Source organism: Muscardinus avellanarius (genome assembly GCF_963383645.1).
Source record: "Muscardinus avellanarius genome assembly, chromosome: 3".
In the NCBI taxonomy this organism is placed as follows: Eukaryota; Metazoa; Chordata; class Mammalia; order Rodentia; family Gliridae; genus Muscardinus; species Muscardinus avellanarius.
Window position 1 is genome coordinate 84,084,499 of NC_137788.1, and position 14,524 is coordinate 84,099,022.

The 14,524-nt window shown below is 40.7% G+C and overlaps 1 protein-coding gene across 3 annotated transcripts in view; it reads left to right on the forward strand.

Annotated features, from left to right (window-relative positions):
* Positions 1 to 972: 972 nt before the first annotated feature.
* ABCD3 (ATP binding cassette subfamily D member 3) overlaps positions 973 to 14,524 on the forward strand; it is a gene marked incomplete at both ends in the record, with an annotated part of 80,893 nt that continues 67,341 nt past the window's right edge. For all 3 annotated transcript variants that reach the window (XM_080690967.1, XM_080690969.1, XM_080690968.1), the window contains one exon: positions 973 to 1,076. In XM_080690967.1, the coding sequence (XP_080547093.1) occupies positions 973 to 1,076 (104 nt within the window). The remainder of the gene's footprint in view (positions 1,077 to 14,524) is intronic.

Consider the following 14,524-nt stretch of genomic DNA (forward strand, 5'->3'; position numbering starts at 1 on the left):
AAGAATGCTGTAATCTGTAAAGCTCTTTTGATTCTGGGAGCAAGGCCAGCATTAATACAACGCACGATTGTTGTTTCTGAATGTCGCTTTGCAAAGGAGCAGTGTTTCTGCAACTTTTTGTCTGACCAGACCTACATAAAGAAACACATTTTGTCATCACCTGCCATACATAACTACAAAAAAATAAAAAAAAGGACTAAGGACGTCTCAAAACAACTCTGGAATTTTTTCCGCTGTGTCCCATTCTTCTCATTAAAATAAAGAGGTGGTACCGACCTACCGGACCGATTCCACCGTCCCCCTAGAAACTGTAACCTACCCACGGTTTGGAAAACTCTGGCTGGGAAAAAGGCAGCTGACCTGTCATCACTCTTCCCCCATCTCCCTGCGCCTTTCCCGAGTTTCCGACCACCCGGGTGCGCTCCCACCCTAACTGCGCCTCCAGCTCCCCGCGCGCTCCTCCTTCCCGGGCTCCTTTAAGAGGGTGGAGGCGGCCCGCGGGGAGGGGGCGGCGGAGAGGCGGGCCCGCGGGTCCGGGGCGCTGGCCCGGCCCGCTCTTCCAGTTCTTGTGAAAGCCGGGTGTGAGCGCGCGCGGAGAGAGCGGGGCGGAGGCGGGGGCAGCGCCGAGGCGCGGGAGGCGAGAGCCGCGGAGGCTGGGCAGCGGCGTGGCGGCGCCGCGCTTCCGGTGCCCCGCGAGGGTCCGCGCGTGCGCAGAGCGCGTCCTGGGCGTTCCTGGCGGCGCTCCCGCGCGCGCTCCCGCCGAGCCAAAGTCCGAGGTGGGCTCGGGCGCGCTCCCGCGGGCCGGCGGCGGGCGCGCGCTCCAGGGGGCGGTCCTTCGCGGCAGGCCCCGCCCCTCGCCTCCCGCCCGCCCTCCCTGCGCGCGGTCCTCTCCTCCCAGTCTCCCCCGCGCTTCCTGCATTAAGGTAGTGGCCGCCGCGTCCCCCTCGCCGGCTCGCTCGCCCCGGTGGTGCCATGGCGGCCTTCAGCAAGTACTTGACGGCGCGAAACTCCTCGCTGGCGGGGGCCGCGTTCCTGCTGCTCTGCCTGCTCCACAAGCGGCGCCGCGCCCTGCACGGGTAAGCTCGCCGCCGCGCCGCCCTCCGGGCCGAGCGGGCGCTCCCTCCCCGCCCGCGCCGCCGAGCCCCGGTGCCCGGCGGGGTCAGCGCGGAGCCGGCCGCTGCCAGGCGCCAATGTCAGGGTGTCCCCGCAGGCCGGCCTGGGCCCCGCGCTCCGCCCCCGGGCTGCGATTGTCTCCAGTGTCCCCGAGCAGATGGGGACTACCCACTCGGGGCAGTCGCTCCCTATTGAGGGCTCCTGCAGAGGCAGCTCTGCCCCCACCCACTCCCGAACCGCCTCCCCCTCTGCATCAACTTTCTGGGTGTGTGCTAGTTTTGCCATCTCATCTCCAGGCAGACCGTGAAGAATTTGTTTTGTGCACGCGGATGTGTGATTTGAGGATGGGGATTGAGCTAGCCAGACGGGACGCTGTGCTCAAGTCACTCGGATGAGGTTGGGCTGAATTCCCGAGTATTTACTGTTGAAGGGGTGGTTCGTGTGAACCACCCTGGGTCCGCTTGGCGTGGTTTTTCTTCCGAAGTGCTGCCCCCTTGGAATCACTCGGTGAACGCCCTCACATTTCATTTGGAAAAGCTGAATTAGTTCCGTGGTATTTGGAGGACAAAGTTCCTTCCCTTGGCTTTATAGGTGAAAGGTGAAAGTGTGTTTTAGGTGAGGTTCAAGATCCTTTTTAATTACATTTCACTGACTCCACCGCTAGAGGATTTAACTTTGCGTAGGTTATAAGACTAGAGGAAGAAAGAGAGACTTGCGTTATGACTGAGGGATTGCAGGCACAACTTTTGTTTACTGGGCCACACTTGCCTTCACCAGGTGAATGAAAAAAGACATTCTTACCAGTCATTGGATATGTCACATTAAATCTTAGCACACTGCTTTCATGTAATTTATTTCATTCCTCCCTCTGGGCAGGTACCCTTGTCTCCTGTTTTTGATGTACCTAAAATATCTAATTAGTAGTACCATTTGAACTAAACACTGACAGGTCCTTTTTCCATGAAGTATTTTCTAGTCTTCTGTCTGTCTACTAAACTGAAGTGACGGTTTCTCTTTTCCTTCCTTAATTAAGTTTAACAAAGTTGAAAATGATTTGCATCACATTCAGGACATTACAGTATCTATTCACTTTTATTGTCTCCTGTGTTTTGTGCTTTTAAAGGATTAGTTCTGGGAAATATGAAAACATTATTTTCTATTGGATTGTTGGCTTCTTGAGCTTTCAAAAGTTAATGGAAGTTACCTGTTATCTGGGAATATGCCGACAGAAAATGTTAAATGCTTTGATTTGAATTACATTTTTTGCAGAGAAATGTTTCAGTGCATTGAATACAATCGTTTTTACCTGGGAAAGGAGACTCAAAGACAGCTAACAGTTCTAGCTTACTTTGATGATTAAAAAAACTTTATTAGAGTACTAAGTGCATAGAAAAATACACATCTCAGGGGTAGAGCTTGAAGAATTTTTACAAGCAGAACACACCAGTGTAATCAGCACACAGATCAAGAAACATCATTACCAGCACCCCAGAAACTCTAGTCAGACCCTCTTCTAGTCACAGGCACAGGCAACTGCTACACTAATCCTTTAAGATTATTGAGTAAGGGGAATTTTAAACAACTTAATGGAAATAGTACCAACAGTAATAAAATACTATAATAGAATTTGTCTTACTAAATAATTGTAGTTCTTTCATCATTGTAATTAAAAAAAAATCTCTGAGGGACTTTACACTTTTTGGGGAATTGAATTATGCAACAAGTACTTTACTGAACAAAAGATTGTTGCTAATCTTTTGCATTTGGATGAGTAGGAAAATCTCTTTTACACATTAAATGTTTTGTGGCAGGAGGATGCAGATTACGATCAGATTAATGTGAGGTTTAAATTCCTGAGATAAAACGATTGAACTATTTTGAAGCTACTAAAAATGGAATTGAGTCTTATCTTTGTAGATGTTATATAATTCCAGAATCTTATGCCTGTCTTTCAGTCACTACTTTTTCTATCACAATTTGAAGGTTAGAAAATTCTAACCCTGTGTATTTCACTGTCCTTTTGAGTATTTTTGGTAATAGGACTAGTTAATTGTAATGTGTGGTGCTTAGTTAGGGAAACTGTGGTTGCTAGGCCTTCTTTTGTCCATGTTGTTAATAGTAGGTTTGCCTTAGAATATATATTCTCCTCTAATTGAATAGGTAATAGAGCTAGCAAAAGCACTTTAAAAGTTACAGTGTAACATTAGGAGAATGAGTAAGTTTTTAATGTTCTGGGCTATTTTTAATTTGGGCTAATATAATGTTTTTTACCCAGTTAAATTGCATACATATATAATAAGTAGAATAATATAGTCACCTCCCTATTCACTTTACCTAATAACATTCTGATATTCTTGTTTCATCTATATCTGTTTGCTCCTTACCCCTTCCTTTCGCAGGTTTTAGGTAAAATTTATATACATTGAAATGTACAAATCTTAGTTATACATTTTTAAACAAATGGTTATATTTGTGTAATATATTCCTATTACAAATTGGAACTTTTCATCTCTCCAAACATTTTCTTTATACTCATTCCTAATAATTTCCCACTACTACTGTGTTAATTTTTTCACTTTAGTTTTACTTAAGCATACATTTTATTTATTAATTATGGAGAAAAGTGAAATCTATGGAAAAGGGCCATTTATTCAGTTCAAAGGAAATGTCTTTCAGAATATTGTACTACTGTGTGAGATCATAGGATACATACACATACACACATGCATCATACATTTAAAAAATTTAAGATGTCTTTTCTCCAAGAGCTTCCATTTTTGTTAGGGAGAAGAAACTTAAACATAAAGTATTAACATGTAAGATGATGCCAGAAGTATATAGGCCCTCAAGGCCTAGAAGTTCTGAGAAAGACCAGATTAATCTCTTTGGGAGTAGTTAGATAAGGCTTTATGAAGGATGTAAGCCAAACCTGGACAGGATTGGGAATGGCTAACAAGAGAAATTGAATTTTATAGCAGCTTATATCAGATATTTGTTGCATTTATGATGAATAAATATTTTGCGTGCCCTTTATCTTCCACTGTCACCTGAGCTGCTTTTAAGAAACACAAATATGATCATATTACCCCTTCATTAAAATCTTTCAGCCACTGTGAAATGGAAACTTTTGTGTTTGTGATTTGGTCCTTGACTACTTTTTGTACCTATCCAGACATGTGGAATTATAGTCTCTGAGGTAACAGGCCCTGCAGCCTTTGTAGTCTGATTGTAATCTGTGTCATCCCCACCACTTGGTTTTTTTTTTTTTCCCTTCAACTCACTTAACACCTCCTCTTAGGTGTTTTTTGTTTTTTCCCTCTCTTCAAATTGATGTAGATGTCTACTTTCCTGACATTCTAAGCCTCTCTTCTGTAGCAGATACCACTCTGTATTGTACTTGTTTCTTTCCTTGGCTTCTGCCTACATCAGAACCTGACTTTTGCCAGGCGTGGTGCTGCACGCCTGTAATCCCCGCGCTTGGGAGGTGGAGACAGGAGGATCGCGTTGGTTCGAAGCCAGCGCTGGCTTAAGAGACCCTGTTTCCAAATAAAAATATAAAAATAGGGCTGGGAGTGTAGCACGTAGGTAGAAGGGTTTCCAGGAACCCCAGTACCACCAAAAAAACCCCACCAAAAAACAAAAAAACCTTGAGTTTCTTAAGGGCGTGGACTGAGCCGTCTTTAAATCTCTACTTTGGATCTGTCATAGGATTGACAGTAAGTGGATAAATGATGTGGGATAGTTGAGTCTTTTAAAGGTAATTGACAAGCATTGGAGATCTGAGACTAGTACAAACATTTATAGAGGCATTATCTTCATAGAAGTGATAGCTGTGTACCTGAGAGCATATAACGTATCGTAGGTAGTAGAAATTAGTGGGCCAGTTTTAGAAGGTAGAGAAAGGGACCAATGGACATTGCCACAGTATTAAACAAATAAACAGAACAAAGCAGTTTCTTTCTCTTCCCTCAATGCTTATAAAGTTCAGATTTCTTATCCTGGATTTCAGAGCCTTTTTTAATCTGGTCTCATTTTACCTGGTTAATCTTAAAGTGCTCTTGCCTGCCAGTAGATACTCGCTGTTCCAAATAGGCCAGTTTCTGGGCTGTTTGAACAGACTACCCTCATTTCTGGCTTTGAAGCTTTATCCATGCTACTAGCCCTACTTGGAAATTCTCTCCGTGTATCCTCTATTCCGTAATTCTTACTGTCTTTGAAGAGCTAGAGCATGGAAGTATTTAGCTACTCTAAATGATCTAAATGATAATCACCCCCTGTTTAACCTTCCAAAAAACACATTTAAGTGCCTTTCTTGCCTTACTCAGTCATTGCTTGATTTGGTGTAATCTAGCCCTATGTGCCAAAGTATACCTTTATCCTTCATCCTTTAATAGCCACAAACTATGAATGGTGGGGCACAGTTTCCTCCCTCAAATGTCTCTGAGGAGTTTCAGGGAGCTGCGTGTGTGTGTGTGTGTGTGTGTGTGTGTGTGTGTGTGTGTGTGTCTCTCTCTCTCCCTTCTTTCTTCATACTGGGGGTTGAACCCATGAACATTTGCTTCCAAGCTATACCCCAACCATTTTTATTTTTATTTTGAAATAGGGTTTGCTATGTTGCTGAGACTGGTCTCAAACCTTTGATCCTCAACTTCTTTTCTTCTGCTCTATTTTAGATTCTACCTGCATCTTGCCTCTTACTCTTTTTGGTGTCTGCCTTCATTTCTCTAAAACATGAGGCACAAAACAGGTATTTGTTGTAGAGTTGTCTTGAAAATTTGGGAGTAGTGGCAGGGATTACATCTCAGCATAGTGAACATCTTAAGAGTCTATGATTTAAGAGATTGTTTGGACATTCCTACTGCTGGATAAATCTTGGCTTTTTTTTTTTTCCTTTCTTTTTTCTTTTTCCTCTGAGTCTCAGTCCTGTTGTCTGATGCTGGGCCATTTCTTTACTATTTGAATATACTCATATCTTTAGCTTCTCTCTGCACTCCCTTTCCACTAACCCCTCTACAACTTTCCTGCAAACTTAAAATTTTTCTCTTTCCTTAGATATGCACTTCACTTTTCTCAGTTCACAGGTCCACTGAGTGGTTGGCAGATTATAAGTAGAATCATGTGAGGGGGTAGAGCTGCATGAGATCCTTAGAATAACCTATGAGTGAATATCATATGGGCTGCTCCCATTTGGATCTCCAAGAATGAAAGATTTTTTCTTTTTTTTGTGGTGGTGGTACTGGGGTTCCTGGAAACCCTTCTACCTCCGGGCTACACTCCCAAACCTATTTTATACTTTTTATTTGGAAACAGGGTCTCTTAAGCCAGCACAGCTGGCTTCGAACCTGCGTGATCCTTCTGTCTCCACCTCCCAAGCCTGGGGATTACAAGCATGCGCCATCACGCCCAGCTAGAATGAAAGATTTTTAAGTAATCATAGGTGAAAAAAGTATTAAAAGATTTACAGCAGAAGCAGCTGTGTACTTGAATTCATCTGAGATCAGGCCCAGGGCAGTGTTCTGAGAAGTGTGTAGCAGTCTGTGGCCTGCTGGGGGGAACTGGGTGCTAGTTGTTTAATTAATTATACTTCTCAGTTTTTAGCTTATTAGTATCCTTTGGCAGGCATACTGTTTTAGAGCTTTTGCATTTGCTATTTCCCTTGCCTTGAATGCTCTTTCTCCATATAACACATTGCATACTCCTTTCCCTCTTTAGTGTTTTATCAGACATCTTCTTAATGAGACTCCTTGTCACTCAGTTTCAAGTAGCATCCTCAGCCAGGTGTGGTGGTGGTGGTGTATGCTTATAATAATCCCAGTACTTGGGAGGCTGAGACTGGAGGATTGCAGATTCAAGGCCAGAATCAACTACTTAAGTAGTGAGGCCCTCTGCAACTTAGTGAAATTCTATTTCAAAATAAAGAATAAAAAATAGGGCTGGGGCTGTAATTCAGAGGTAGAATGCCCCTGAGTTCAAGCTCCAGTACAAAAAAAAAAAAAAAAAAAAGTGGCATCCTTAATACACATGCTCTGTTCTCCTTTCTGGATTTACTTTTCTTCTTAGTACTATCATGATCAAATGTACTATTATCAAATGTACTATCTAATTTACACATTTATTTATTTTGTAGCTGTGCTGTTAGGATGTAAGTTCCATGAGGGCAAGATTTTTTTTTTTCTGTCTGTTTGTTCAGTGTTATAGACTTGGTAGCTAGAATTGTTTCTGGCATATAGTACATACTCAGAAAATGTTGAATGACTACCTCTTGAGATGCTAATTTTTTAGGGTGGTGGTTACTGTTGTTTTAAATAATTTTTTTTTCTACAAATGAAAATAAGTACTGTCTTCTTAAGTCTCTTTTGAGCTTTTGAGGAGCTAGACCCCTATACCTTTTACTTGTATGGTTAAAGCATGTCTCAAAAACTCATAAAAGTGGTATCACTAGTTATAACTACTTTTGACAATAAGAGTGGAAATATTAAAAACAAAAAAATTCAAAGCCATTCATAATATCAACAATATTAAACATTTTTATTTCATTTACATGCATTTTTAACATAGTCATCACTTTTTTCTTTAAGATGAGCTCTCTCTCTCTCTCTGTTGCTCAGGCATCACTCCTGGACTCAAGTGTTCCTTCCCACTTTAGCCTCCTGAGTAGCTGGGATTACAGGGTGTTTGAGTGTATAACTGCATGTTTTACTATTTTCATTTAAATCATACATCTTCCCTATATTTCTACATGACCTTTATAACTATAGTTTTAGTGATATATAAGTATTCCTCTGTTTGGTATTGTCATAATTAATCTTGCCCTTAAAAATTTGGTATCTAGCCGGGCGAGGTGGCGCATGCTTGTAATCCCCATGCTTGGGAGGTGGAGACAGGAGGATTGTGCAGGTTCAAAGCCAGCCGCGCTGGTTTAAGAGACCCTGTTTCCAAATAAGAAAAGTATAAAAATAGGTCTGGGGGTAGCCTGGAGGTAGAAGGGTTTCCAGGAACCCCAGTACTACTAAAAAAAAAAAAAAAAAAAAAATTGGTTATCTAGATTGTCTCTGAAATTTTTATAAAGTACCAGATATAGGATTAATGACTGGAAGCTGTAATGGTTTGCTTTTAAAATGCCCCCTAGAGCTCATGGAAAATGGGGCAGCCATGTTGGAGGTGGGGCTTGGTTGCCTATTAATAAGATGACCCTGTGGGTGTGACCTTAGGATTATATAATAATGTCTCTCCGTCCCTTGTTCCCTCTTTCTTGCTTCTGGCCTCCATGATGTGAGAGCAAAGCCCTTGTTCTCTTCTTCTCTCTGCTTCTTACCACTATGCTCTGAGCGCCCTAGACTGGCCTGACATGGACTGAACCTTTAAAATCTCCAAAAAACTGAGCGAATAAATCTTCCTTCCTTTAAGTTGTATGGTCAGTTATTACAGCAGGGATAATGTTGACTGACACATAAATTGGCACCAGGAGTGAGTGAGTGGGATTCTCTTTTGTATCTATGTCTGACCATGTGTTTTGTGAGTTTTTGGAACTGGTTTGAAAGAGCCAGAATGTGACTAGAAAGATGGACAGTAGAGGTTGTGCCCAGGACATTTCAGGCAGCATTGAGGGCATTTTAGACTGCAACAAGGGACATTTCAGACAGCAGTGACTTTGTAGGACAATGGAGTAGAAGCCACCACATGTGTTACATTCTGGCAGAGAACTTACTGGCATTTTGCTCTTGTCTTGAAACTTTGAGACTGAATTTAAAGAAGATGGACTGATTAAGCTGGTGGAAAAAAACCTCAAAACAACAATGTATCCACACTCTATTATGTATATTGATGTCTGCATACAGTGATTTGTACATTGAATTTCAGGAGTGGAAAGAAAAGCAGAGAGGCTTCATAGACTTGAAATTTGGCCAGAAGACCATGTGTAAAGTGGGAGTCCAGAGAGATGATGTTGCAGAAGAAAGATGGCTGAAGGAAGGGAGGTCAAATGCTTTGCTTAGAAACAAAGGAATTCAATCAGGGCAGTTGAAGATTTTCCTAACAAAAAGAATGTTGTTAGGGTAGTTTGGAACCATGGAAACAAGGGTAGCCATTTTTGAAAGAAAAGCCCTCAGATTCCTTCCCTATAGCCCTGATGGAGGCAGAAATGATATAAACATGCCTAGCAGTGGACATGATGGAGGTGGACCCAGCAGCTGTGATTGAAAAGGGCCCAGCAGCAGTGATTAAAGAGAGTGTGACTATCTTTCCAGTTGGTGGCTGATCTTGGCACTCACATAATGCTCGCTTTGCTGGAAAAAAAAGAGATCATGGAGTCTTCCCCCTATATTTCGAAGGAAGACCTGGGAAGCTAGACAACATATGGCATGGTCAAAATCTCTGGAAGTGGGCCCAAATGGGGCAATTTGTGAAGCTCTAAAAGTGAAGGCAAAGTTGCAAGGAAAGTCTTGAGATTTAGAAGTGCCAGAAATGTGGAATGATGCAAAGAAAGATTGCAAGCTGTGAGGCATGGAACCAATATGCTGCCCATTACAATCAACCAGGCGGCAGGGGTGGGGCTGCCAAGGCCCCTTGGAGATCATATCTCACCATCATGTGTTCCATATGCCACAAATGAAGCTGCAGGATTAAGTGCATGCCCTGCTGGATTTCAATCCTGTTTTGCTCTCATTGCTTCTTTCTGGTGGCCTATTTCTCCCTTTTGGAATCAAATGTTTACTCTGTGGTATTGTACATTGGATTCGTGCAACTTACCTTTTATTTTGACAGGGGCTTATAGCCAGTAGTTTGCGTTGAGTCTTAGGAGACTTTGGACTTGGATCTTTTGAATGATGCTGGAACTGTTATGATTACGAAACTTGGAGATGAACTAAATGTATTTTGTACTCTTTTTTTTTTTTTTTTGGTAGTACTAGGATTCAAGCCAGGGGCATTCTACGTCTGAGCTGCACTCCTCGCTGTATTTAATGTTATTTTTGAAGCAGGGTCTTGTTAGGTTGATGAGAGCCTCACTACTTGCAAAGGATGTCCTGGAACCTGCAATCATCCTGTGTCAACCTCCCAAATACTGGTATTACAGGAGTGTGCCATCACGCCCAACTGCATTTTTCATTGTGATATATCTGTGAGGTCTTGGGAGCCAGGGAGAGAGTGTAATGGTTTGAATTTAGAATATCCCCTTAGACCTCACAGAAACTGAGCAGCCATGTTGGAGGTGAGGCTTGGTTGCCAAGAAGGGGTTCCTGAGGGAGTTGCTTTGGGGATTATATAAGGTCCCTCCTCCCTTTGCTGCTTCTCTTTTGCTTTTGGGCTCCATGATGTGAGAGTAGATCCCCTGCTCTCTGTCTTTGCTTCCTGCCACCATTGCTTGAGCTCTGCAGACCTGGCTTAACATGGACTGAGTCTTTGAAATCTCCAAAACTATGAGCAAATAAATCTTCTTTCTTCTAAACAGTTTGGTGAGTTGTTTTGGACTAGAGTATTAAGAATGTTGACTGAAACAGAAGCATATGAACTTTGTTACTGTTTGTGGAAAGGGTGTGAACAACATGTAGCTACACAAATCGACATATTTTTAAGAATTGTGCCAATTTGTAATAGTATAAACTAGTGCTAATGTAATTACATACTCATCATTAGGGATTTTTTATGCTTTAGAGGTACAAAGTAACGTTGAAAGATTTTTTTTTTTTTTGGTGGTACTGGGGTTCCTGGAAGCCCTTCTATCTCTGGGCTACGCTCCCAGACCTATTTTTATACTTTTTTAAAAAATTTGGAAACAGGGTCTCTTAAGTCAGCGCGGCTGGCTTTGAACCTCCGTGATCCTCCTGTCTCCGCCTCCCAAGCACAGGGATTACAAGCATGCGCCACCACGCCCAGCGAAAGATTATTTTAATTTGCATGTATTATATATATTTCCAAGAATGAACTTAAAAAAACAAAAACAAAAACATAGCAGTCGGGTGTGGTGGCTTTTACACGTATCTTTTTTGGAGCATGTCACTTCTCTCTAAAACTTTTTTGATCATATTTAATTAGTATTCCTTCTGTATGTTTTCCCAATAAATTTAGAAAATACTTTAAGGACTAAGTATAGAGTAGTGTATTTATAGCACTACAACTTTTTTATTGACACCCTCTGGATATCATATTGGCTCACATCTTTGACATACCAGCACCTTCTGATAACAGACCTATCACTGACAATATCCATAACGTGATCTGTACTGGGGCAGAGTCCTTTTTTGGCTCTGCTAGAGCCAGTTGGAAAGGGTCTTTCTTTTCTGGTTATAAAGCGTAAAGATGAGACCCCAGAGTTGTATGTGCCATTCGTCACTTTTACTTGGAAAGGGCAGCAAACCTTGATTTTGTCTAAACTCACATGCTTTATAGCATAGTATACAAAGTTTACAGAGTTTCCATTGATCCCTTTAGAGAGGAGAATTAAGCTTATTCTGACATGACTTTTTGGTGAACTCATTCTTGCTCCTAGAATTTATGTAATTCTAAGTATTTATGCCATATTGTCCATTTAGATAAATAAATTGTGTTTTTTCCCCAGGATCATATCAGACTCATCCATGACCTGATGAATATCATCAATTTCTACTCTGTTAATGGGCTGTAAACTGGAGTTACAAGGAAGAAAGGATCTTTTACATTTTTTTAGTTAATATATGCAAATTAAATAAAATTTTACTCACACAATGGTATTTCTGTTTTCTTTTTGTAAGATTTTTATGGGATATGAGAGTTATTTAAAATGATACTTGTAGTATTTTTTTTACAAAAATTACGCATTAGACACTTACTTAAGAACAATTACAATGTTCTTTTTATGAGTGTAGGCCTCTCTGTCAAGAATAAACCTGCCTCCCCAATAAGGATAAAGACAAAATGCTTTGGTTGACTGATGGTTGTGTTTGTCAGTGGGAAGTATTAAACATATTAGGATGGTTTGAAGCCTTGTTAGGAACAGCAGTGAATATGATTAAAAGGTGTAAAAAACACTAATTTCTTACCCTTTTGCTAGATTAGCAGTCCTGAGTGAATGCAATCTGATGAAGTATAAAATTGAAAACAAAGTTTATTAAAGCAGAGTCAACTGGTATCTGTAAAAAGATTAATAATCCCACCATTACACCGGTGCTATTTTAGACATGAATGTGGAGTATATGATTTAATTCATGCTTAAATTATTTTGACTTCTTATATTTCATATTTGTTAACAAGAAGAAATACATCATGTGGAACAGGGAAGTTTCTCTAGGTAAATAACAGTTCAGTCAGCATATTGTATTTGTATGTCATTAATTTTAAAACATACATTTAATTTAAACCTTTGAGGTAAGCAGTGTGACACATAGTGTCTCTTAAGAAAAAAAGACAGTGATTCTATAAGTTTGAGTGAATACTACTAGACCTAAAAACTTGTTTTAAATTTACTCTATTAATGCTTCATGGTTTTAAATATTATATAGTTTGCTGATAAAAATTTAATATAAGATTGGTATGGTTGGTGCATGCCTGTAAGCCCAGTAATTGGGAGGCGAGACCGGAGGATCATAGGTTTGAGGCCAGCCTCAGCAACTTGGGTCTTCAGCAATTTTACAAGACCCTGTTTCAAAATAAAAAATAAAATATAGTTGGGTGTATAGCTCAGAGGTAGAATGATCTGAGTCCAGTCTCCAGTAAAACACACACATACACACACACACACACACACACACACACACACTTTAGTGTACACTGTAGAAAACTTGAATATTAGAAAAAGGGAGAACACCTTCTCATCATTACTATCATATTTCTTTGGTTCTACCATCTGCTTTTTCACATTCTAACTTCTTTGAAATTAGGCTGTAGCTTACAAGTGATGCCTTTATCTATGATTAAAACAGAATTAGCATACTATTGCATTTCCTTTTTATTGTATTTTTATCTTACTTGGAAAAATACTGCATATCAGCTTGCATCAAATTTAAACTTCTTATTGCCATTCTTCAGTATATCTTGAAGACAAACTGAGGACAAAGCATAAAAAGAAGAAATTGAGGTAGAACAAGATATTTTTCTCATTCTAGCACAAGGGCTAAAGGAAGTAGCCTGGCTTGAGACTAGTAGGTAGCCATAAAGAACTATTCACTGAAAGGAACCCAGCTACCACACACTAAGTTGGAATGAGCAGTGTGCCAGACGCTGGTTTTTGGGTTGTTTAGCATAGAAGTGATTAAGGGGCCCTCTTCTCAAGACTTAGGGGTATGATGTAAGTCTGCACCTTAATTAATTTGATCTTGAAGTTAAGGTGCTTGAGATAAACATGATGTACAAATAGATTGTTTTCCTAAATGGACCTTATAATGGGAGAAAGCAGAGCCTGTTTTATGTTAGTTTTGTATTGAGTACTGGGAAGGTTAAAATTAAGTTAGAGATTTTTGATGTTAAGAAATTCAGACTACAAACCGGATGTTGTGGCATACCACATTCTTGTAATCCCAGTACTTGGGAGGCCGAGACAGGAGGATTCCAGGTTCATGGCCAGCTTCAGCTATTTGGGCCTTCTGCAACTTAGTGAGACCCTGTTTCAGAGTAAAGAATAAAGAAATAGGACTGGGGGTGTAGCTTGAGGTAGAATGCTCCTGGGTTCAATTCCCAGTAAAACACACACACACACACACACACAGAAAAAGTACCTATAGCATGTAAAAATTATTTTTAAGGTGTTTTCAGCTGTAGGAATCATTTGAGTTTTTTTTTCTTCTTTCTTAATAACGCCCAAGATGTTTGTTTAAAGAGGTTGGGGAAGGGAATGGAAAGTAGAAGGCATAATAATTGATAGGATCCCATTTATGTAAGTATCAGTTAATTTCAGTTTAACAAAAGATGGATAAGTATTTTATTAGTAGTTCAATAAAAGTTATCTCCCCTCACCCCAGTCCAACAACAACAACAACAAAATGCGAGAAGAAATACATTAATTTAGCATTCTGTTGAATATTTGTTGTATTAAGATAGCAAATTGAGCAGAGTTGTATTAAGATAGCAAATTGTTCTGTCAAAATCTTCAAAGAAAGTGTGTCAAAAGAGAGGTCTGGGGCCGTGGCCACAGCGGCGATGATTGGCAGCGGCCAAATAGGACATGTATTCCTCTGAGAAACCCCAGACAACAGATTTTGTTTTAATATCTGATTGGTAAAATATACAGAGAAATTTCCAGTGATGACTTTCTATCTAAAATATAAGAGAGTGGAAAATGGCAGAATTAGAGGCAAAATGGCAGCATGGCACCCGCTACCACAAGAAAAGTGATTTTTGGGAGAATATTCCAGAAGAGATCAGAAAGTAGACTGCTTCTGCTGCACATGCTCAGGAATTCTTAACAAAATATTCTGAAAGAAAAATGTTCCAGGCACATTGG